The sequence below is a fragment of the Mercurialis annua genome, linkage group LG3, assembly GCF_937616625.2.
Source record: "Mercurialis annua linkage group LG3, ddMerAnnu1.2, whole genome shotgun sequence".
NCBI classification, from domain to species: Eukaryota; Viridiplantae; Streptophyta; class Magnoliopsida; order Malpighiales; family Euphorbiaceae; genus Mercurialis; species Mercurialis annua.
The window spans coordinates 71053278-71076364 of NC_065572.1; the positions used below are offsets into that span (position 1 = coordinate 71053278).

At 35.3% G+C, this 23087-nt stretch overlaps 3 protein-coding genes across 5 annotated transcripts; all 3 read left to right on the plus strand.

Annotated features, from left to right (window-relative positions):
• The first annotated feature begins 2693 nt into the window (after positions 1-2693).
• Positions 2694-9071, plus strand: LOC126673717 (polyadenylate-binding protein 1). 3 transcript variants are annotated; one of them, XM_050367955.2, is made up of 6 exons: positions 2697-2896; positions 6156-6258; positions 6588-6658; positions 6957-7148; positions 7231-7355; positions 8526-9071. In XM_050367955.2, exons 1-6 carry the CDS (start codon positions 2828-2830, stop codon positions 8569-8571), a joined length of 606 nt encoding a protein of 201 aa, XP_050223912.1. In that variant the 5' UTR covers positions 2697-2827; the 3' UTR covers positions 8572-9071. The 3 variants fall into 3 exon arrangements, with proteins under 3 accessions (XP_050223910.1, XP_050223912.1, XP_050223911.1); XM_050367954.2 differs by lacking the exon at positions 2697-2896 and adding an exon at positions 5762-6067; XM_050367953.2 differs by lacking the exons at positions 6156-6258; positions 6588-6658; positions 6957-7148; positions 7231-7355; positions 8526-9071 and adding exons at positions 2969-3071; positions 3441-3511; positions 3710-4279 and having other exon boundaries at positions 2694-2896.
• Positions 9072-10524: 1453 nt separating this feature from the next.
• LOC126671183 (mediator of RNA polymerase II transcription subunit 31) lies at positions 10525-13269 on the plus strand. The gene is made up of 7 exons (XM_050364914.2): positions 10525-10604; positions 10769-10900; positions 10989-11086; positions 11212-11308; positions 11544-11622; positions 12454-12692; positions 12775-13269. The coding sequence occupies exons 2-7, from the start codon at positions 10842-10844 to the stop codon at positions 12785-12787; spliced, it is 585 nt and encodes a 194-aa protein (XP_050220871.1). The 5' UTR covers positions 10525-10604; positions 10769-10841; the 3' UTR covers positions 12788-13269.
• A 6398-nt stretch (positions 13270-19667) lies between these two features.
• Positions 19668-23041, plus strand: LOC126675049 (glutamate dehydrogenase 2). The gene is made up of 9 exons (XM_050369622.2): positions 19668-20058; positions 20149-20262; positions 20915-21136; positions 21254-21328; positions 21437-21553; positions 21650-21900; positions 22027-22102; positions 22188-22274; positions 22650-23041. The coding sequence occupies exons 1-9, from the start codon at positions 19951-19953 to the stop codon at positions 22833-22835; spliced, it is 1236 nt and encodes a 411-aa protein (XP_050225579.1). The 5' UTR covers positions 19668-19950; the 3' UTR covers positions 22836-23041.
• The last annotated feature ends 46 nt before the right edge of the window (positions 23042-23087 follow it).

The following is a 23087-nucleotide window of genomic DNA, read 5'->3' on the forward strand; positions in this document are numbered from 1 at the left end:
TAGTTTATCTTTAATTTTTAATATTAATGCCTACTTATTGTTTGATTTTCCGTAGCTCCGTTCTTATGGTTTGTAGTTTGCTGTTTTTGATTTGTATTATGCTAGATCTGATGCATTTCATCTCTAGTCTATAGTGTGTGTCATTACTTTTAAAGTATTGAAATATTAATTTTCAAGTTAGTTGAAAATTATGGCATGTTTATTGTTTGATTTGTTTGCTTTGTGTAGGCTATTGCTTCGCCGAAGCTGATGAATTTCCAGCAGTGGTGGAAAAGTAGCTGCGAGTGGAAGAGAAAGACCTGGTACTTGGAAATCAATGCGAAGGGAGATGTTGGTTAACCAATGGTTTACTAATAGTTAACCAATGGTTTACTAATGGTTAACCAATAATTTTAATTTTTGAAAAAAACGATTTAAATTTTCTCTGATGGTGGTCTTGAGTTTTGTTGGGTTCTTGAGTTTTGAACTCTAACTTAAACTTTGTCTTAGTGTGCAACAGTATGTCCTGATTTCAAGGTTAAATTTAGTGTTTATTTAATGTAGATAATTATTTTTTGGGCCGGTGCTTTGTGTATTACCAGCAAAGTTTTTACTGAATCAAGATGAAAAAAATGCTTATGAGAATAGGACGTTATATATGTGTAATTTTTTAGGTGTTGGTTAACTAATGGTTAACTGCTAGTTAATTTGTAATACATTTTTTGGTGTTGCGGTCATTTTCTATTTTTCTTTTGTGAACGACGATGGTGATGTGGTGGTGGTTCGATTTTTTCGTGTTGCACAGCCTGCACTTTTGCTGTTTGAAGAAATGTTTATGAGAATATCTATTTATGTTTGCAATATATTAGATATTGGTTAACCAATGGTTAATATTAGATAAACCGTTCGTTAACTTGTAATAAATTTTATTTTAAGTATATCATTAATAAAATGGTTAGTAAATTGTTGCTGAATTTTTTTTTGTTACTAGTTAACCATTATACCATAATTGCAATACAGTGTATGATTTCAGATTGTAATATATTTTAATTTTGTTAGCTATATATTTTTAGCATAAAATGAGAACTTTAATTAATGTTTAACATTGGGTAAACTGTTGGTTAACTTGTAATAAATTTTATTTTGAATATATCATTAATACAATCGTTATAAACTGATGCTGAATTTATTTTGTTGCTAGTTAACCATTATACCATAGTTTGCAATATAGTGTTGAGTTCAGATTGTAATGTATTATGGGTTTATTAGCTATACGTCTTTATCATAGATAGAATGAAAATTTCAATTAGTTAAATTGTGTGTTAATTAATTAATTCACAATATTTTAGCACATAGTTGGTTATTGTTTGGTATAATAAAGTGTTGATGAATTTTGTTTTTTTATTGTATTATATTTTATTAAATTAAATATTTTATATACTATTAATTGTACAATTGGTATTATATTGGTAAATCAATAAATAAATCGTTTTGTTAGCATGTATAACATTTGATCAGCTTTTGGTTAACTTTTAAAACACTAATGAACTAGTTTAACTCAGCTTATAGTTGGTCATCGATTAGTTGACCATTAGATAACTAATTAGTAGACTATAATTTTATTAGTGTTTTACTCACAGTTCATTAATGGAGTAAAAAATAAAATTAATAATTTATTTAAAAGGTATGTTTAAAATACAAAATTCAAGTTTATTAACAATCTACTAATTCAGTATATAATTGGTCATCGTTCGGTCGACCATTAGGTAACTAGTTAATAGACTATATATTTATTAGTGATTAAAAGTAAAATTAATAATTTTTTAAAAGGTACAATTTGTTTTAAATACACAATTCAAGTTTACCAACAATTTACTAACGATATATTCACAATACACAATTCAAGTTTACCAACAAGTTAACCAACAGTTTACTCAATATTAACCATTGGTTGACCAACACCAGAAACAATACAAATTCTCATAGGCATTTCTTCAAACACCAAGAGTGCAATATCAAAATCAGACCACTATCGACAATGCTTTCTTCAAACACCTCAGTAACTCATTTTTCTATGGAAGAATGCTTTTTAAGATGTACATGACAATTATGGAGCCTTTGAAAATTAGAATCATTACCAAAACACTATCGTTTCATTCATCTTCAGATCTAAAATCTTTGGCAGCCATACAGACAACATAAAATTAAATCAGGATCTCCAATAATGGCGGCTCTGTATTTCACTCATGGCGGCACTGGTTTTTTTCTTCAGCGTTAATAGTGTTTCTCTCAGCGGCAGCGGCAACGATGGCTTCCAAAAAACGGAGACAAATCTGTTCAACCGGTGGTGATTTGTGCGTCGGCAGAAATTCGTCTTTGGCAGCAAAATCTGGATTCTTCAGCTTTTTGAAAGATTTTAATTGTAATCTTAAAATTTGATTTTCGTAGAGATTGTAGGAGAAGATTTGATTATCAAGTGAAACTTACCTTATTTAATAATTTCGTATTTTGCTAATTTAGAAAAGTTAATTTTGAAAAATAAAAGATGGACATGATAATTTTTAATTTTGAAAGATAGTCCCGTAATTGTCTAATTATTGTTGTATAAATTAGGTATTTCTCAATTTTTCTCCAATTTATTTGGGTTAGGCCCTACAGTCTTAAGGCCCAGAAACCCAAAACTATCTCCACAAAATTCACAAAAATACCCCTTCTCCCCCAATCGATTCACGCGCACATACAGAAATTCACAATTCATAAACTCACACCATAATCCTAACCTAAGCTCCATGAACATTCAAAATCCAGAGGAAAAACACAGCATAATTTCACACGTAGCAGAAACAAAATGTCTTCTAGACCTGACGATGAAGTAGATGCTGAAGAAGAGTATGACCAGCAAAACCCTAATTCTAAGGTTTGTTTTGATTGTCTTGCTTTTTTAAATGTTTACTGCACTTTGTAAGTAATTAGAGGTGTGATGGATTAGGATTTGAAGGACACGAAGACGAGACTTAAAGAGATCGAAGAAGAAGCCGGTTCTCTTCGTGAAATGCAGGCTAAGGTTGAGAATGAGATGGGAGCTGTTCCTGGTAATTTTTTCAGCTCTTCTCTATATTATTGCGAGTTTTATTTGTTTAATTAATTTGTGTTTTAGTATTACTTTGTAAGTTTAATGAACTGATATATTAGATAAATGTTTGTTCACATTAAGGTATGCATTTGTTAGTTTTCCTGTCAACTTTGATTGATTGGAGTCATATTATTGAATTTGGTTAATTTTATCCGTCCTAATAGAGTAAGAACAGGATGTTAAACTTACGATGATTTGCGAATTGTATCAACTGATATATTTTTTATTTTTGCTTGTTTGATTTAAATATATGTACCATACATATTGATTTCACTACTTGAATTGAAGCAGTACGTTAGATCACGATCGGTTTTGATTATGTGTACAGATTCCTCAAGGGGTTCTCCTTCTCAGGCCGAGAAGGAGGAGGTGAATGCGCGATCTATGTATGTTGGTAATGTGAGTGTTCAGTGTTCACAGTTCTTTCTCCTGTTTTTACAATGTTTATTGTTCATGGCTGGTTGTTTAAGCATTACTATGCTTGTTATTTGTAATGATTAAAATGTTTCATTTACTAGTATTAGGATTACGTTTAATATGTTATGCATTATTAGTAGTGATAATGCTAAACTGATATGTTTTTCAATTTTTTTGTAGGATGCGATCGCTCAAAGGCTTGCTGATGCGTCTCAGCCGACGACCGGAGAGAGTATCTCCTCGAGTCCAGCGGATGTGGACAAGAATCAGGTGTTTTTGAATATCGAGAGCTTCAACAAGAAGCATTGTGAGTCCGGGCTGGGTTCGGCGATCAGTAAGTATGTCGATACGGCCACGAGTAGCAGGCTGCGCGGCAGCTCCTCGCAGTCACAGCCGGAGGACGACGATTTCGAGCGCCGTGTGCAGGCCGCCATCCAGGAGAGACTGCGGAAGATTACAGCCGCCTTGGAGGAGCGGATGACCGAGTTTCGACGTCAGCTACAGGCTAGCAACGAGGAGCGGATGACCGCGCTTATCCGTGCGGAGATTGCGAAGATAATACCGAACCTTCCTCCGGAGTATCGCCCACAGTTTCCCCCAGCCCCGGCAGATGCTAACGACACTACGTCTTTGTAGTGTCGTGTTTGTTTAATTTCCGAACAGTTGATGTTGTTTAACACTGTGTACAGTAATTTTTATGTAAACTTTGACATTGTTTTATATATATATTCAGCGTTTCCTTTTCTTTAATTCGGCTTTTGTAAATGATTTATAAATATTAGATTTAACAAATTTCAATTAACAGGGAAAAACAAAAAACAGAGGAAAATGGGGAATTTATGTTGGGAATTCAGAATAAACAATTTGGAAAAATTCAGGCATTATTAATTTAATTTTAATTAAAATATTCAAAAATATCCATCATTTTAGCAATTCAATCTGCCACGTCATTTTAAAGTTTGATATCAATTTTAAATAGGTTTAATCACTTAAAAATATTTTATTTTTTTATTTTTTTCCGTTTATGGCCACATTTTTGAAAATCTTCAATTTTAGCTCAGTTTTCAATTTTCACTTTCAATTGTACCCAATCGTCCAGATTGAAGTGAAAAAAAAAATTCAATATGTTGTTTATACTAATTTACAATGAGATTGAAAAATAGACTAAAATTGACGATTTTAAAAGCTGTGGCCATAAACGAAAAAAATCGAGGCTTAAGGTCTGAAAAACTACCGACCTTTTAAATTTTTTTTCAATAGCACCCTCACCTTGTAATTTTTTCAATAGCACCCTATTTTGTATTTTTGACTTTCAATAGCACCCTAAAGTAAAAAAATTAGATGATTTGATTATTATAAGGATGAAAATTTTCAAAAAAATTAAATTTAAAGGTTAAATCATACTTTTTTCTACTTGAACACTTTTAAACAAATCTTTTAACTTGAAAAAAGTTCAAATAAGTCTTCGATAAATGAGTTTAATTTGATAATTTATGGTGCTATTGAAAGTCAAAAATACAAAATAGGATAAAATTGACTGTTTTACAAGGTCGGGGTGCTATTGAAAGCCAAAAATACGAAATAGGGTGCTATTGAAGAAATTACAAGGTGAGGGTGCAATTGAAAAAAAATTGAAAGGTCGGTAGTTTTTCAGACCTTAAGCCAAAAATCGAAAAGATGAGATATTTTTAGAGTGATTAAACCTTTTAAATAAGACCTAATTACTTAAAAAAAAAACTCAGCTTGAACTTTTTTTCGTTTATATCCTAACCTTTGTAAAAAAGTATTTTGTACCTAATTTTGAATTTTTAGGTTTCATCTCTATCAAATACAAGAATATAATTCATAATTTAATGATTTAAAAGATGAAAAAAATAAAAACAATTAAATAGAAGGTTATATCATACGTTTAATTAGTATATAAATATAAATTGAATGATTATCTTAAACTTTTTTTCAAGTGAAAAGAGACAATCTTAATACTTTTGGGTAGGGACGAAATATAAACATACAAAATTGGGTACAAATGACTGTTTCTTAAGTTCAAGTTATAAACGAAAAAAAGTTTAAGGTGGTTTTTTTTTTTTTAAGTAATTAACCTTTTAGATAAAAACAAACAGAAGAAATCAGCAAGTGTCGGTACAACTTATATGGGCTAGGCTCTACAGTCTGAAGGCCCAACAACATTGGATCCTGAAGATAGAAACCCAAGAGTAGCTCCACAAAATTCACAAAAATAACCTTTCTCTTCTCCCCCAATCGATTCACGCACACACACAGAAATTCACAATTCATAAAATTCACACCATAATCCTGACCTAAGCTCCATAAATACTCAAAACCCAAAGAAAAACACAGCATAATTTCACACGTAGCAGAAACAAAATGGATCACCAAGAGCAAGAGCAAGAGCATGAAGTGTACGGAAGTGAAATCCCAGACGACGGAGAGATGGACGCCGATTTTGATATGTCTTCTAGACCTGACGACGAAGTAGACGCTGAAGAAGAATATGACCAGCAAAATCCTAATTCTAAGGTTTGTTTTGATTCTCTACTGTTTTTGTTTTGAATTTCTTTTGTTTTTTACTGTACTTTGTTAGTAATTTAAAGGTGTGATGGATTAGGATTTGGAGGACATGAAGAAGAGACTTAAAGAGATCGAAGAAGAAGCTGGCGCTCTTCGTGAAATGCAGGCTAAGGTTGAGAAAGAGATGGGAGCTGTTCCTGGTAAACAAATTTAGCTCAAGATAAACTGATAAATTAAGTAAATGTTTGTTCACATTAATCATTAATGTATGCATTTGTTAGTTTATAGTGTGTTAATGTCATTTCCTGTCAACTTTAATTGATTGGAGTCATATTATTGTATGTGTTTAATTTTATATATCCTAATAGAGTAAGAATATGATGTTAAACTTATATGTTGATTTACGATTTGTATCGACTGATTTATTTTTTATTACTATTTATTTGATTTAAATGTATGCACCATACATATTGATTTCACTACTTGAAGCAGTAGTTTAGGTCACAATCCCTTTTGATTATGTGTGCAGATTCGTCAAGTGGTTCTGCAACTCAGGCCGAGAAGGAGGAGGTGGATGCGCGATCTATATATGTTGGTAATGTGAGTGTTTACAGTCCTTTTCTCATGTGTTTACAATGTTTTTATTCATGGTTGGTCGGTTAAGCATAACTATGCTTAATGCTTGTTATTTGTAATGGTTTTAATGTTTGTTTTCTAGTATTTGCTAGCACAGTTTAGATGAAGATTTGTATTTAGGTTTTGGAAAACTTGTGTGTTGGATGATCTTTTTTGGAATTAGATGCTTTCCATGTTGTATTCTGATTTTCAGCTAGTGTGAAACTACTATTCTGTAGAGTCATTGTGAGAAATTGTTGCTCATTTATATTTTTGACTTCAGGTAGACTACGCCTGCACTCCTGAAGAAGTTCAACAGCATTTTCAATCTTGTGGAACCGTAAACAGAGTAACAATTTTGACTGACAAGTTTGGACAGCCAAAGGGTTTTGCGTATGTTGAATTTGTTGAGGCTGATGCCATTCCAAATGCTGTTTTGTTGAACGAATCAGAATTGCACGGCCGTCAATTAAAGGTATTCTTCTAGCTTTCGTTTGCTGTTATTGCCCTTTGGATTTGATGGTATGACTATATTGATGGTTCTGATTTATCTTTAGGTGTCTGCTAAGCGAACCAATGTTCCCGGAATGAAACAGTATCGAGGAAGGCGCTCCGGTCCTTCCGGATTCAGATCTCGAAGGCCATTTATGGCTGCTCCTTTCTATCCCTCATATGGTTATGGGTAAGCATTATCTTTATACTTAATTTGGTGACTTGGATGATGAAGGAATTAGATTAAAGAAAAACCGTGTGTACTCCTTTTACCTATGATTTAATATACTACATTCATGCTTGCTTTCTTTCTACGCATATTTTGAGTACATACAAGATGGTTTGTTTAATAGTTGATTTATTTATTTAGATTTATCAGTTTTTGAGATAGATATGACTTAAATTTAAGAGTCTCATAAAACATATGTAAACATTGAAGATTACGATAAAAAGGTTGATGTATTAAAACCAATAAATAGCTGTTTGACTGTTGTTTGTATTCATTTGCACTTTTGACAATAAGCAAAGCCTCCTCGAATGTCCCTAGTATGTAATAACTGTCTGTCATTTTTATGCAAGTGTGTTTTAAGATTCTAAAAGCACTTAATGATGCTCTTAATGGATCAATATAAGATTTTTCCTCGGTGCTATTGGTACTGATTGGTGTCCGTGTTGTGCATGTGTATGATTTGTTTTTAATATTGTAATGTTCTTTTTTTTTTCTTTTTAATTACAATTATTTCTCGGCATTTGTATAGCTTATTATTTTGGTAGCTGTATTATGTCATTGTGATGAGCATTCATGTACTCTTTAGATCAGGAGAAGGTGCAGCTTATGTCCTTATCTTTAACAAATGTCTGAATATTTTTAGGCTAGAGATTTTCAATTCAACTTATGTAGTGGCTAGTGTAAAGCAGACCATCATTGAATCTGTCGATTCCTATCATTCTAATATTCTTTTCAAGTGGCTAGCTTGGTTACGAAGATAATTTTATTTTTACATAGAGCTACGTAAGTTGGGATGAGTTAGGTCATTCAGGCTGTTATCTGTTAACCCTCATGCATGGATGTTTCCACACCTTATTTGTTATGCTGTCTGTGCTGCCTTTTATTCGTCATATTTTAAATGCACCCCGAGGCATGAGCCATCTCATGCTTGCTGTTTGATTATTTTGTATCTCATGGTAGTCATTTTCATTTATAGCATATCGTTGATCGGTTCAGTTACTCCCCTACCTATAGGTTACGTATGTTTGCAGGGACTATTGGTCTGTTTATTTGACAAGTGTTTTGTACTCTGAAATAGCAGTGACTTTATTTTTCTTGATTGTTCATATTGTCGAATTATTTCATGTGCAGGAGGGTTCCAAGGTTCAGGAGACCCATGCGTTATAGGCCATACTAAGAAGACCTATATGGATTTGTAACGGTTATCAGTATTCTGTATGTACGAAGAGATGAGATGACTTTTACCGTCATTTGGATGGAAAAGGCCAGTCTGATTTTTCTCAAATTGATAGCTTGCAGGAGTGCTAGATTCCTGCTCACCAAACAAATTTGCATTTGCTTGCTTTATACGAGATAAGACTTAAGGGGGCGCCAGATGTGCAAATGCTGTGAGATTATTTGTTTCCGTTTCCAGTGTAGTTGTTAATTCATGTTTTAAGATTTTAAAGTTTCTCAGTGAGGTTTAGAAAGCCTTTTAATATAGAAATCACCGGATACTGTTATTTTAACAGTTTAGCTGTGGGCTTGTAGTAATTTGTCATTCATGTTAATTGATGGTTACTTAACATTTAAATATCCCTTGTAAACAGCAGAGTGATGATAAACAAAGCATAAGGTACCTTGTATGGAATGATGGCTTCAAGTCAACAATGCATTATCAGTTACCATTTTGTGCAATGTAGTTGATACTTGAATATGAATATGTTCACGACATAATTATTTTACGAGATTTGGCATTGAAGGGGAGTCTCTATTTTTTCATATCAGGTGCCTGTTTATGAGTGATTATAATTGGCTCATGTGCGAAATTCTGATGTACAAGTACTGTTCATTGCATACAATTTTATTGTAAGAGGAAGTGAAGTGGGGCTATAATAATATTCTTGGATAATTACTACTATTAGATTCCTCTTAAACTCTCTTGAACATGATTCCACATCATACATATTGGAAATCGTAAAGAACCATTCAGAAGAGCTGGAATTAGATATGAGAAATAGTAATCTTTTACTAATTATTAAAATGGTAAACTTTTTATTAAAAATATTCAATAAAAGATTGTATATTTCATATTTGACATTATATATTCTAGTTTGTTAAAAAAACATTATATATTCTAGGCCTAATGTTTTAAAAAATCCCGACCTTTCACCTCATTTTCAATTCTACCCTGACGTTACAAATCAGTCAATTTTACCCTATTTTGCATTTTTTTCATTTCAATTGTACCATGAAGCACAAAATTGAACTTTTTTTATTTGAGAAAAGTTCAAAGAAATTCTCTAAATTGACCCTTTTTACATTAGATTAATTTTTTATATTAAATTGATCATTTTTAAAGAATTTTTTTGAAATTTTGTTTGATAAAGAAAAGACAATTTTATGTTTTACGATACAATTGAAATAAAAAAAATACAAATTAGGGTAAAATTAACAAATTTTTCAACGTCATGGTAAGATTGAAAAGGGGACGAAAGATCGGGATTTTTTAAGGCATTAAGCCTATATTTTATTACTCACCACACTTGTAAAATTTATTAATTGCTTTCAAATATAAATATAAATAAACTGTATAGTTTTGGCTTGAAATGTTATGTAAAATTAATTAATTAAATTAAAAAATGTATCTAAAAATAAATAAAACCTGTAATGATACTTTTTTCTTTCATTGTCATTTGTAAAATAGTAACATAAAAAAAGGTCAAATATCGTAAAAAGACTAAATCTTTTATAAAAGTTTCACAAAAATCCTGATCTTTCAATTTTGTCGATTTTGGCAAAAAACAAATTATTTGGTTTCAGTTGTGGCCAACTCTCAATTTGATTTCAATTTGCCTATGTGGCGCCTATGTGACGCCTATGTGGCTGCCAACTATTGAAAGATCAGGACTTTTGTGAAACCAAATAATCCATTTTTGGCCAAAATTGACAAAATTGAAAGGTCAGGACTTTTGTGAAACTAAATGATCAATTTTTTTGCCAAAATCGACAAAATTGAAAGGTCTAAACTTTTGTGAAACTTTTATGAAAGGTTTGGCCTTTTTATAACATTTAGCCTAAAAAAAATAGCAGAAACAATTTTTCTTTCAGTGCTTTTCCGCTAGCTGCCGCTGCCAGTACCGTATCCTTCCCGGCCGCCTCCGCCTACGCTACTATCCACCACCTCCGTTGCTGCTGCTGCCAGTGCTGTCTCTTTCCGTCCGCTGCAAGGTGCGGTCTCTTTTTTCCGTCCGCTAATTTGCCTCTTTTTATATGTTTATTTGGCTTTGTTTTTTTGTGTAATTTAGGTCACACAACTAGTTGTTCTTAATTAGTAATGATTTTCTCTCAAAAAAAAAAATTAGTAATGATTTGATTTGATTTTCTTGCAACAGCAAAGTAATTGGAGAGCGCAGAATCTAATTAGAAGGTTTTATTGGTTCCTGACTGTTCTTAATCTGTGCATTTATGTCTTCTTCTTCATCATCTTCTAAAGAAACCGATAGCACGCCCGATACACCATCATCGTGAATTCTCTCTCTTTACTCATAAGCTTTGATTTTGAGTTATTTATTTAGTTCACTTGACTATAACTTATTTTTGAAATAATTTCAGACCGAAGAGTGTGTTCAAGGATCCCGACGATGGACGGCAGAGGTTTTTGCTGGAGATGGAATTTGTGCAATGTCTAGCTAATCCTACTTATATACACTGTTAGTTCATCAAATTTGACAACTTTCTTTTGCGTTTAGTATTTGTTTTTGTTCATATTTCTAAATTTATGTACACGACTTTATGCCTAGTTCTTGAGTTTCTGGTTTTTTTGATGGGAATGTAGATTTGGCTCAAAATCGTTATTTTGACGATGAAGCGTTTATTGGCTACTTAAAGTACCTTCAGTACTGGCAAAGACCCGAGTACATCAAGTTTATAATGTGAGTTTTTTCTTGTTTTTATTAGATTATGTTACTTAAGCAAATGTTTTACTTTCAAATTTCTCATATTTTTAAAAGAAATGATGTATCTATCTGTTCCTTGCTTTATAGAACTGATTGTTTCACTAATCTTTAAGTGAGCACGGTTCATGTTTCTGTTCTTATTTCTGGTAAAATCGTGATCACTCTCCGCTATGTTTTTCATGCCTGATCTCATTATCTGGTATGATTGCAGGTATCCTCATTGCTTATTTTTTCTCGAATTGCTTCAAAATGCAAGCTTTCGCAATGCAATGGCACACCCCGGCAGCAAGGTTCCTTTCTTATGCCTCCTTTATAGCCTTCATACAAATAATAGATTAATGTATTATGATTAATGTTTTACATCCCTTAAGGCTCATATATGCTAGTTCATGAACTCGAATAACTAATATGCATCCTTTTCAGATGAATATGAAAAGCAATACCACTGAAAACTATTAATGATGGTGATTTTTTTTCTTTGGTTGCTTATTATAGACATAATTCGATCACGGGCTCATTGCATCTGGTTCAGTTTTTTCCCACCGACTCATTCGATTATCAGTCTTTTTCACTATGTTGTAACTTGCTCTTTTGGAGTCTTAAACTAGAAGCAAATCTATCTTAAGAATGGTCTGATGCTCCTCAGCAAGCATCTTAACAAGAATTATCAATTTCTGTTGAAATTTTAGTTATTTGATGGGCTTATTACATAAAAGATAAAACTACTGTAACAAGAAGACATTTTTGTATTAATTCCTCCTTATTAAACTGAATGACTCGGAGGCTGAATTCATTCATAGATAGTCCATGTAGAACCATGGATCTTCCTGTTGAAATTAAGGCAAATGGATTTTATATATCCATGATTTTGATATGTATCCCTTAAAAAAAATTGGACAATTAAGTGCGTGGGGCAATCTTATTCAAACTCCAACTCAATTCAAGTTATGATTTTTTTTTAGTTGGGCCAATCAAGTAATCCACTTTAGCAATATTAACGAATTAAAAAAAATCATTTTGCCGCAAATTAACACTGAAGTTAGTTATTTGATTGTTCATGGTCAATTTAGTTAACTGTTTTTGGTTAATTGGAATCCACTTGCTGATGCCTGCATCTTTAGGAGGTGGCTCATAGACAGCAATTCTTCTTCTGGAAGAACTATAGAAACAATCGATTGAAGCACATTTTACCGAGACCGCTTCCTGAACCTGCTCCTCCAGCTCCGGTGCAACAATTACCACCCGTTCCTCCTCCAACAACCATATCCACTCCGGCCTCTGCAATTTCTCCCATGCCATATGGATCTGCTCTTGCCAAAAATGACATGAGAAGTAGCGGAACTGATCGGAGGAAAAGAAAGTATGCAACTTTCTCATTACTTTTTCCATAGATGGCCATGATTTGCCTTGCATTCTCATGTATTTTTCTTTTGCTGTTGCAGGAAAAATGAATGAAGCTTCTAAATTGTAACGGTCCACACATCACCGACCTTTTTATCTATTTTTATTTATATAAATATATAATTTTATTTTAGGGATAACCTGACGTGGCAAGTCACAGCCCCGCCAACAAAGCAAAAGCTGGCAGCCTTTTTGAAACTTTCAGTCCACGGCATTGCTGAGACGCTGCGAACGAAAACGCCTTATCTTTTATGGTTGTGAGCTGGGTCAAAGCCAACAAAAGCATGCTATAATCTCACGTGGATTAAAATGATTTGCAAGGCAGTTGACTAATAATCGTGGTGTAATGTCGTGTATTAATATTTGAATAATTAAACGGAATGGAAGTTTTGTTGAGTGTGTATTTGGTGAAGGTTGATGAGATCCAAGGGTCAAGGTAAATCAAGGGTCCAGATTTTCCATTAAATATGGATACCTTTAGTGTACAAAATTACAAAACAGTCAAATTTGCGAATTTTGGCACTATCATTTTCTAAGATTACTTGCCTTTTTTGAAAGTTATGTTACTTCTAATTTTATTAATACAAATTATATTAAATTAATAAAAATAGTAGCTTTACATATTTGTTTTTGTTTTATAGTAACAAAATTAATAAATATATTTCTTTATATGAATCAAAAAATTATACTGATTTATAAGGGAAAATGAAAAAGAAGATGGGATTACTTTTTTTTTTTGAGAAACAAATACTCTTTATTGACTAAGACGAATTAACAAAGAGTTCGTTGATCGGGAAAGGCACTTCACCGTCAAATAAACAATTTCTACCAATGAACATCCCCCATTTAGCCAAAGCATGGGCGATATGATTACAAGATCTTCTAACATGCTGAAAACGAATCGAGCACGGTAACGCGGTGGCAAGACAATCCTCTATAATCAACTGAACATGATCACTGGCGCCACTCGGGTTATGAAGTCTCTGAACCACTCCAAGTGCATCAGTCTCCATAATCAGCTCCGTGCATTCAATCTCAGCTGCTACTTGTAAACCAAACCGGACAGCAGATGCTTCTGCAATTTCAGCATCAATAACTCCATGAAGCACCAGCACCCCACTCTTGATTACTGTCCCTTCGCTATTCCTGCATATCGCTCCAACCACAGATCGTTTCCTATCAATTGAAACAGCTGCATCTGTATTAACCTTAACTGATAACGCCGGGGGAGGTTGCCAAGAATGAACCACTGCAACATCACCACCGATGGGAATCTGGGAATTTTTAGCTGCATCTGAAATCATTGATAGAATATTGCTAAACAGCCGAGATGGGTGCACCCTGTTGTTTCCAAATACAATATTATTTCTGTCATTCCATATCATCCACGTCAATAAGATAAATATCTGAAGTTCCTCCACCTTCAACGATTGAAACATCGTGCTAAGCCACTCCGCTGCAGAACCACTTTGCATGTTATCCACACGCAGGGACAGCGGCGATAACAGCCACAATCCACGAACAGCCTCACATTCCTTCAGGGCATGAAGATTGGTTTCCTCCTTAATCCCACATCTAGGACATAACGAAGACACCATAGGCATTCTCTTAGCCACATTAACATTACATGGAAGCGAGTCGTGACCAATACGCCACAAAAAGTGCTTGACTTTCGGCTGAACATTGCAGCGCCATATTTGTTTCCAGTATCCTCTCATCGTTGAGTTCCCTGAAGACGAAGCTACATCCCTTTCCACCATACTCCGAGCTTGGTAATACCCAGATTTGACGGAGTAATTACCATTCTTATTAGGAACCCAAAACAGCTTATCGGGTGGTAGTCTGTTACTAATAGGAATTTGAAGAATAGAATCGACGTCATTTTGCACGAAGGACGATTGAAGTTTCTCCACATCCCATTTAGCCAACTCCTCATTAATAAACTCACTTACCCGACACCCATCCTGCAAATTTGTACAGACCACCGGTTTCATATAGCTCGATGAAGTAATCCATTTATCAACTTTCGCATCAATGGATTTGCCATCTCCCACCCTCCAAGCTAAACCACAATCTAAAACCTTTCTTCCCTCCATTATGCTGCGCCAAATGAAACTAGAACCTGGTCGAAGCCTAGCCCGAGTAAAATCAGAATTAGAGTAATACTTTGCACGTAGAACCCTCGCACATAGAGAATTTGGTTCCTGTATCAGCTTCCAGGCTTGCTTCCCTAACATGGCTATGTTGAAAGCTCGTAGGTTCCTAAAACCAAGTCCCCCGTCCTTCTTTGCTTGACAAATAGAACGCCAGCTAACCCACGGGATTTTGCGCTTATCGTCGGTACCACTCCACCAGAATCTAGAGATAATACTTTGCATTTCATCACAGAAAGACATTGGCAACGCAAAACAACTCATTATGTACGTAGGGATAGATTGGGCAATGGACTTGATAAGGACTTCTCTACCCGCCTTTGAGAGGAAATTCTCCTTCCATCCTAGAACCCGTTTATGCAGCCGATCACGAAGAAAGCCAAATATTGATTTTTTTGAGCGACCCACCATCGTTGGCATCCCCAAATACTTCTTAAAATGGCTAACAACCTCATACCCCAACATATTCTGAATAGATTGCCTATTAGCTATCGGGGTAGCAGCGCTGAAACACAATTCGGATTTGTCACCATTCACAACTTGGCCCGACGCATCTTCAAATACTGAAATAATCCGTTTTATGGCTGAACACTCCCTGTCTGTAGCTTTCACAAATAACACACTATCGTCCGCGAAAAAAAGATGAGTGATTCTCGGACCACCTCTACAAACACGCCCACCGGAGATATCACCATTTCGAGTACCCTGCCTCAGTAAAGCCGAGAACCCCTCTGCGCATAGCAAAAACAAGTAAGGGGAGAGGGGATCGCCTTGACGAATCCCTCTCTGGGGACAGAAGTGACCAAACGGAGAACCATTAATCATTACAGAATAAGAAACCGACGTAACACATCCCATAATAAGCTTAATGAAGTGAGCAGGAAAATTCATCTTTTTCATAATTGCTTCGATAAAACTCCATTCTACCCTGTCGTACGCCTTACTCATATCTAGTTTGAGCGCGATCGAGCCATTTTTTCCTTGCGATCTCTTGGTCATGGAATGAAACATTTCAAACGCCACAATAGCATTATCCGTAATAAGCCTCCCTGGGACAAACGCACTCTGGGCTTCATCGATGATAGAAGGCAGCACACCTTTTAGTCTATTTGCCAAAACTTTTGAAATCAGCTTATATATCACATTGCAAAGACTAATCGGGCGCAGGTCTTTCATTGATTCCGGATCCACAACTTTAGGGATGAGCGTTATATAAGTGTGGTTCATGTTTGCTGGCATCACACCTGTGCGCATAAACTCCAACACACTATGCACTACGTCTGAACCGATAACCTGCCAAAACGAATCATAGAATAGCGTATGCATACCATCTGGTCCTGGAGCTTTAGTTGGACCCATTTGCTTTAAAGCTAATCGAATCTCCTCCTCTCGAAAGGGTCGTTGGAGCTCATTATACTGTTCACCAGTTAGCGCTGAGTTGACGCAATCAACAACTAAATTCTGGTTCATTGGATTAGAGGTAGTAAACAGCTTTTGAAAGTAAGCAATCGCCACCTTAGGAATATGCTCACCATATTTCCAATCCCCAAACTCATCCCGAATTCTGAAGATACTATTGTTTTTCTTTCGGCTCGAAGCTTTATGGTGAAAAAACTTGGTATTGCGGTCCCCTTCTCGGAGCCAATCTGCTCTAGATCGTTGGCGCCACATGATTTCTTCCCTGTTTAACAGTTCATCGATTTCTGCAGCTAACGCACTAACCTGCTGGTCTGAATCTGTAAACCCATCATCTTCTTGCATCTTCTTGATACTATCCATCTTTGTTTTCAGTTGCTTTCTAACACTGCCAAAATTATCGTGAGCCCAGGACTTCAATTGATTGCCGCAAGCTTCCAGTTTACCCATAATATCCATCGATGCCTCTCTGTTTGTATTCCAGCAATCTTTGACAACTCCCTCAAACTGGTTATGTCTCAACCACATCTGCTCGAATCGAAACGGCCGTGGAGCTTTTAGAATCTGAACAGTGCTAGTGTCGATCACAATCGGACAGTGGTCTGACCGGTAGCGAGCAAGGTGGTTAACACGACTATCCGGGTAAAAATCTCGCCATTGGCCATTTGCAACAAATCTATCCAATCGAATCTGAATATTCTGATCTGCCTCTCGCCTGTTAGACCAAGTATACGCATTACCAGAGAAACCCAAATCATCCAGATCACTATCGACTAAAGCCTCTCGGAAACAATCTATCTCCCGCTGCTCGACAATCCTGCCACCTTTCTTCTCACAGTGGTTGAGAAACAAATTAAAATCTCCAAACATCAATAACGGGTTCATGCCCTGCAACCCCAACCTTCTAACTAACTCACATGTAAGATGTTTATTAGTCGATTCAGGCCATCCATACACTCCAGCTCCCCTCCAACTACAATTCTCAACTACATCAGCACAAACAAACTCAATGTGATTATTAGAGAAGCCACTAATCTGAATATCTACATTATTCTTCCAAAAGAGAGCCAAACCCCCTTTTCTACCACTAGAGTCAACAATAAAAGAATTATACGACCGAAAACTCCTACAAATACTGTTAAATTCACTCTTTATTAACTTTGTTTCCATCAAAAAGAAAATGGAAGGGGATGAATTATGAATAAAAAAATTAAGAGCACGTACCGTCCAAGGATTCCCCAAACCTTGGAGGTTCCAACTAAAGATTTTCATGGCTTCCGGCGAGACTGCTCCACAGTCTCCGCCGATATCTCAAAATTGTTAAACTGATCCAGCAACCCATCCCTAGCTTTCTTTGAGAAAAGGTTCACTGGAGAAAAATCCACCTGCATATCATCAATACCTCGTTTCGCACTACTCTTTGTCCTAATAACCTCACCCTCCTTCCCTGGCTTCCTTTGCGATTTGCTCCTAGACCATGTGCTTTTCTTACTTTTCTTCCCACCAGAGGTCTGTTTATCATTCACTTCATTACCGTCAGAGATAATTTGAGAAGTATCATTAACTTGTGCTACTTGCACTTCGACAAAATTGCCATGCGCTCCCTCCGCATCCCTGGTAATAAAGTCAGCATCCTTACTACCAGATTTGGTCTTGCTGGCATCTTTACCTAACTGGATTTCATCCTCAACTCCTTCTTGTTCCTCCATGTTAAGTTCTCTACGGACAGTATCCGTTCTAACAGTTGAACCTTCAGGGGTATGGCTCAAAGAATTTGTCCTACTTCTCAATGCTCCATCATTTCGACTGCTACCATGTCTCTCTCCCATTAATCCCCGTTTCTTAGGGGTGGCCCGTAATGTCGGCCCATACGGCCATTCTTCCACTTCCATCTCTTCAGGCTTATCTTCACATTCAGCCGCCATATGATCAAGCATCCCGCACCAATAACAATAATTCTGAATTTTCTCATACTTAAAGGAAACCCAACAATTCTCTCCAAGGGGATTTATTATTTTTGTGCCTCTAACAATAGGTTTTGAGACATCAACCATAACTCGAACTCGACTATATCTACCCCAACTCGCCATCTCCTCATCACTCCACTCCACTATCCGCCCCACCTTTCCCCCTATTTTTGTGATCGCAGCTTTACCTCTACAGTTTAGGGGGAGATTGTAAATACGGATCCAAAACGGACTCGTTTCCAAACCAACATCACCTGGCTGTAAACTCCCACAGAGCGGTTCGAAAATAATCAATTGTTTGTCGAAGTGCCAAGGTCCGTCTTTCAAAATACGAATTCTGTCTGTTTTTGATTTAAATTCACAAACGAACAGATTATCCCCAATCTGCTTAATGCTGAACCCTTTTGCCAACCTCCATGCGCTCGTAAGAGCGTTCCTCATGTGATTCAGATTGTACGGTTTTTTTGTTAAGAGCTTACCTACAAGACTAAGGTTTGCTTTTTGTTCAATCTCATCATCAACCACATCCTCTAAATTGATTGCCTCACCCTCGCTCTCTGTGAGGTTCAGTTTGGCATACATCTCAGCTATATCTCCATCCATCGCAACCCCCCAACCTCAGCAGACAGACCTGCCCAACACGCCTACGTAGCTGATATCTAAAAAATATCTAAACACCCTAATCCTGCAACAGAAAAGGATAGGGATTGATCACTTCCACAAGGGACAATATTTTGTTAATGGCATGCACCAAAAGAACTTCAGGAACGAAGATAAACCCTAACCCTAGAAAACCAGCGTAGGGAAAGAGCTCCACGAATATCGGGAGATTGGAGGATAAATATCAAGATGGGGTTACTTTAAGAAAGTTAAAATAACTATAGAACGAAGTTTTTAAATCAAAATTAGTTATATTTTTGTGGTTATTTTATGCAAGTAATAAATATAAATTTCATCTTAAAATATTTATTTATTTTTCTGCAAATATAATTTAAGATGCTTGTTATAGTTATTTTACTTTTATAAAGTAAATACTATTTGATCTATTTATTAAATATAATAAATATTCAATTTTAAGATAATTATTGAATTTTGTACAATTAAATACTCTATGTATCTCATTTTAGAAATTTTACTTTCTATTTTGGAAAGTTTTTTCATCTTTATTTTTTTAATTTAAAATAAATTCTAGTATAAGATAGTATTTCACACCATCTTTATCAAATGAAATTTCTAAAATAGGAAGGTGAATAGAATACTATATTATTAACAACGAGTTTAGGAACATTTTTTTCATGAAAATGAAGCTATTTGATGAGGTGGAAACACGTGAGAGAATTGAATTTTCCAAAAGCATTTTGCCTTTTATTTCCTATTGGAAAGGAACAGCCTCATTAAGTATCTACGACGAAATATTACTAATTAATAGTTCTACCATTCTCTGGTGCTCTGTTTCTGTTCTCCTCAAAGTTTTGTGATTATCCAAATGAATCATCCTCTAATCTACCTTCCCTATATATAATACTCCTTTTTACTAATTATAATTATTATTCTTTACTATATAAACACATACTCACAAATTTCTTGTATCCATTCAAATTCTTGATAATCTTTCTTTAGATTTTCATTCATTTGCTAGTTTATTTTTCTGGGTTCAAGATTTTATAAATAAGGTTCAGCCATGAACGCTCTTGCAGCAACTAACAGGAATTTTCGCCATGCTGCGCGGATTCTTGGGTTAGACTCTAAAGTTGAGAAGAGTCTGTTGATCCCTTTTAGGGAGATCAAGGTATTTTAAATCTTGAAAAACTGTCACTGCATTTTTTTTGCTTTCTTTTTTTATGATATTAATTGGTCTGATGATGTTGGGTTTGATCAGGTGGAATGCACAATTCCTAAAGATGATGGAACTCTGGTTTCGTACGTTGGATTTAGAGTGCAACATGATAATGCTCGTGGCCCCATGAAAGGTGGTATCAGATACCATCCTGAGGTATGTGTTTGATCATAGTGAAATTGGATTCTTGATATTAGATAGTTAAAAGATTGTGATTGTCTTAGTGAAATTGGATTCTTGATATTAGATGGTAATGATTTTTATAAATTTGTAATTAGTAGCTCTATGATTTAAATGCTGGAGATTGACTTTGGTTTATCAAATTGGATTTAATGCTGTTGCTTTTAATTTGAGTACAAATCGTAAAGCTTTAGGCTTTTCAATGAAGCCAATCTGCTTCTGTTTCATCTAAGTGTTGGAGATTGACTTTGGTTTATCAAATTGGAAGAAACTTATTTGGAAGAACCGCCGCGATCTAAGATCTAAAACTGTTCTGATTCGGATCTTACCATCGTGTGTAGAATGGTCAAATGAGAGTTTGGTGTATTATCCGAAATAACCTGAATTTACCTACTCAGAAATCGTATTATTATGATGAGATCTCTATAAAATACGAATATTGTTTGAAAGTAAAGTTGATGTTCGCGTTGGACATCATGGTTCGTAGTTTGTTTCTTCCATTTGACCAAAAGTTCTATTGAGATGCTTCATTTGATCAAAATTTAACAACTCACTTTTCTTTCTTTCTCTTGGATGATTTATGAATTTATATTGAGGTTGAAGTGTTTCTCAAATCTTTTCTTGACAGGTCAACCCGGATGAAGTTAATGCTCTTGCACAACTTATGACATGGAAGACTGCTGTAGCAGACATACCATATGGCGGAGCAAAGGGAGGGATTGGATGCAGCCCAAGGGATTTAAGTATGAGCGAGTTAGAACGATTAACACGCGTCTTCACTCAGAAGATCCATGATCTCATTGGTATTCATACTGATGTTCCTGCTCCGGATATGGGTACTAATGCACAGGTAATGTCATCTCCCAATGACATTCTTTAAGTATATTGTTTTTAAACGGTTAATATTTTTAGTCTAATTTTGAAATGAAGACATGATTTTAACTATGAGCTAAAAAAATGTAAACAGACAATGGCATGGATATTGGATGAGTACTCAAAATTTCACGGTCACTCTCCTGCTGTTGTGACAGGAAAGCCAATAGTAAGTATTAAAGATATCTCGCTCCAAGTTTATGGTTTTGCTTATTTGAATAGCACATTAGAGCTAAACATAATGATACTTATCTCCTATCCAAATTTATTATGATAGGATCTTGGTGGATCACTTGGTAGAGAGGCTGCCACTGGTCGTGGAGTTGTTTTTGCCACTGAAGCTCTACTTGCTGAATACGGAAAATCTGTTGAAGGTTTGACATTTGTTATTCAGGTAACCTTGATTGAAGTTCTACTCTAAATAAATACATCTAAACCGGTATCTGAGATTGTATGTCATTAAAAAATAACTTTTAGCTTTTCATTTCAGGGCTTTGGAAATGTGGGATCCTGGGCAGCAAAACTCATTCATGAGAGAGGTGGGAAGGTTATAGCAGTGAGCGATATTACTGGTGCAGTCAAGAATCCAAAGGGAATTGATATAGAAGAATTGATTAAGCATAAAGATTCCACCGGCAGCTTGATAAATTTTGATGGTGGAGACCCTATGGATCCCAATGAATTGCTGGTACATGAGTGTGATGTCCTCATTCCATGTGCTTTAGGTGGAGTTCTAAACAGGTTTGACCCTACTCTAGCAACATGCTCCTTGCTTTTTCGTTGTGATTTCTTATTTTCAGTCGTAACTCATTTGATAAAAAAACATAGCTAATATATTTCCAATTTCTATGACCTTTTCATTTGAAGGGAAAATGCTTCCTATGTGAAGGCGAAGTTTATAGTAGAGGCAGCAAATCATCCTACCGATCCAGAAGCAGATGAAGTAAATACTGAACTCTGATTTTGTTGTGCTAAACAAAATGATGAAGATATATACATTTCTAATTTACAAAAGTTTGATAATGCAGATTTTATCCAAGAAAGGAGTCGTGATACTTCCCGACATATATGCTAATGCTGGAGGTGTGACTGTCAGCTACTTTGAGTGGGTTCAGGTAACATATGAAACCATTTAAATAAAAAAGCTGTTTCTCTTTCTGATATTCATCATAGTAACACAAAGTTCGGGCACAAGGTATTGCTGAAAAAATCTATATCCTGTAAAACCTATAGGCTTTGTCGATTATTGTAACAGTTAACTGATTTCACAACATGATATTTCTGGCGCAATGTAGCTATAATAACTGCTTCATTTTGGGACATAAAAAGATTATGTTGATCACCTATAGTTTCTTGGATAATAATGATTGGACTCCATTTAAAATAGCATCCGATTTGTAAGACATCGGATAGGATGTTGAGAGCTTGAAATGCATCATTTTACATATGGATGAACTCCTCAACAAGTTTGAGTTGGTTGAATTTTGCAGAATATTCAAGGTTTCATGTGGGAAGAAGCACAAGTGAATAAGGAGCTTCAAAGGTATATGACTCGAGCCTTTCATAACATCAAGAACATGTGCAAGACACACGATTGCAATCTTCGAATGGGCGCCTTTACCCTTGGAGTGAACCGGGTTGCGCGTGCTGCACTCTTAAGGGGATGGGAAGCATAAATCCGCTTTGTTTCAGTCTTTAATTCTCAGGCATTCCTTCTGAAGTAGAAAACTTGGAGGAGTTATTGCCATCTTTTGTCATTTTACAAATATTTTTATCTCATTTTTTCAGAATACCCCAAAATCATATTTTGATTCAAGTGAATTCTTATTGGGGCGATGTACTCTATTATTTAAACAGAAAATGAAAAAGAGATTGTTGTCAACATCAAGAATGTTATTGCTGTTAATAAAGTTGCTCATTTTGATACT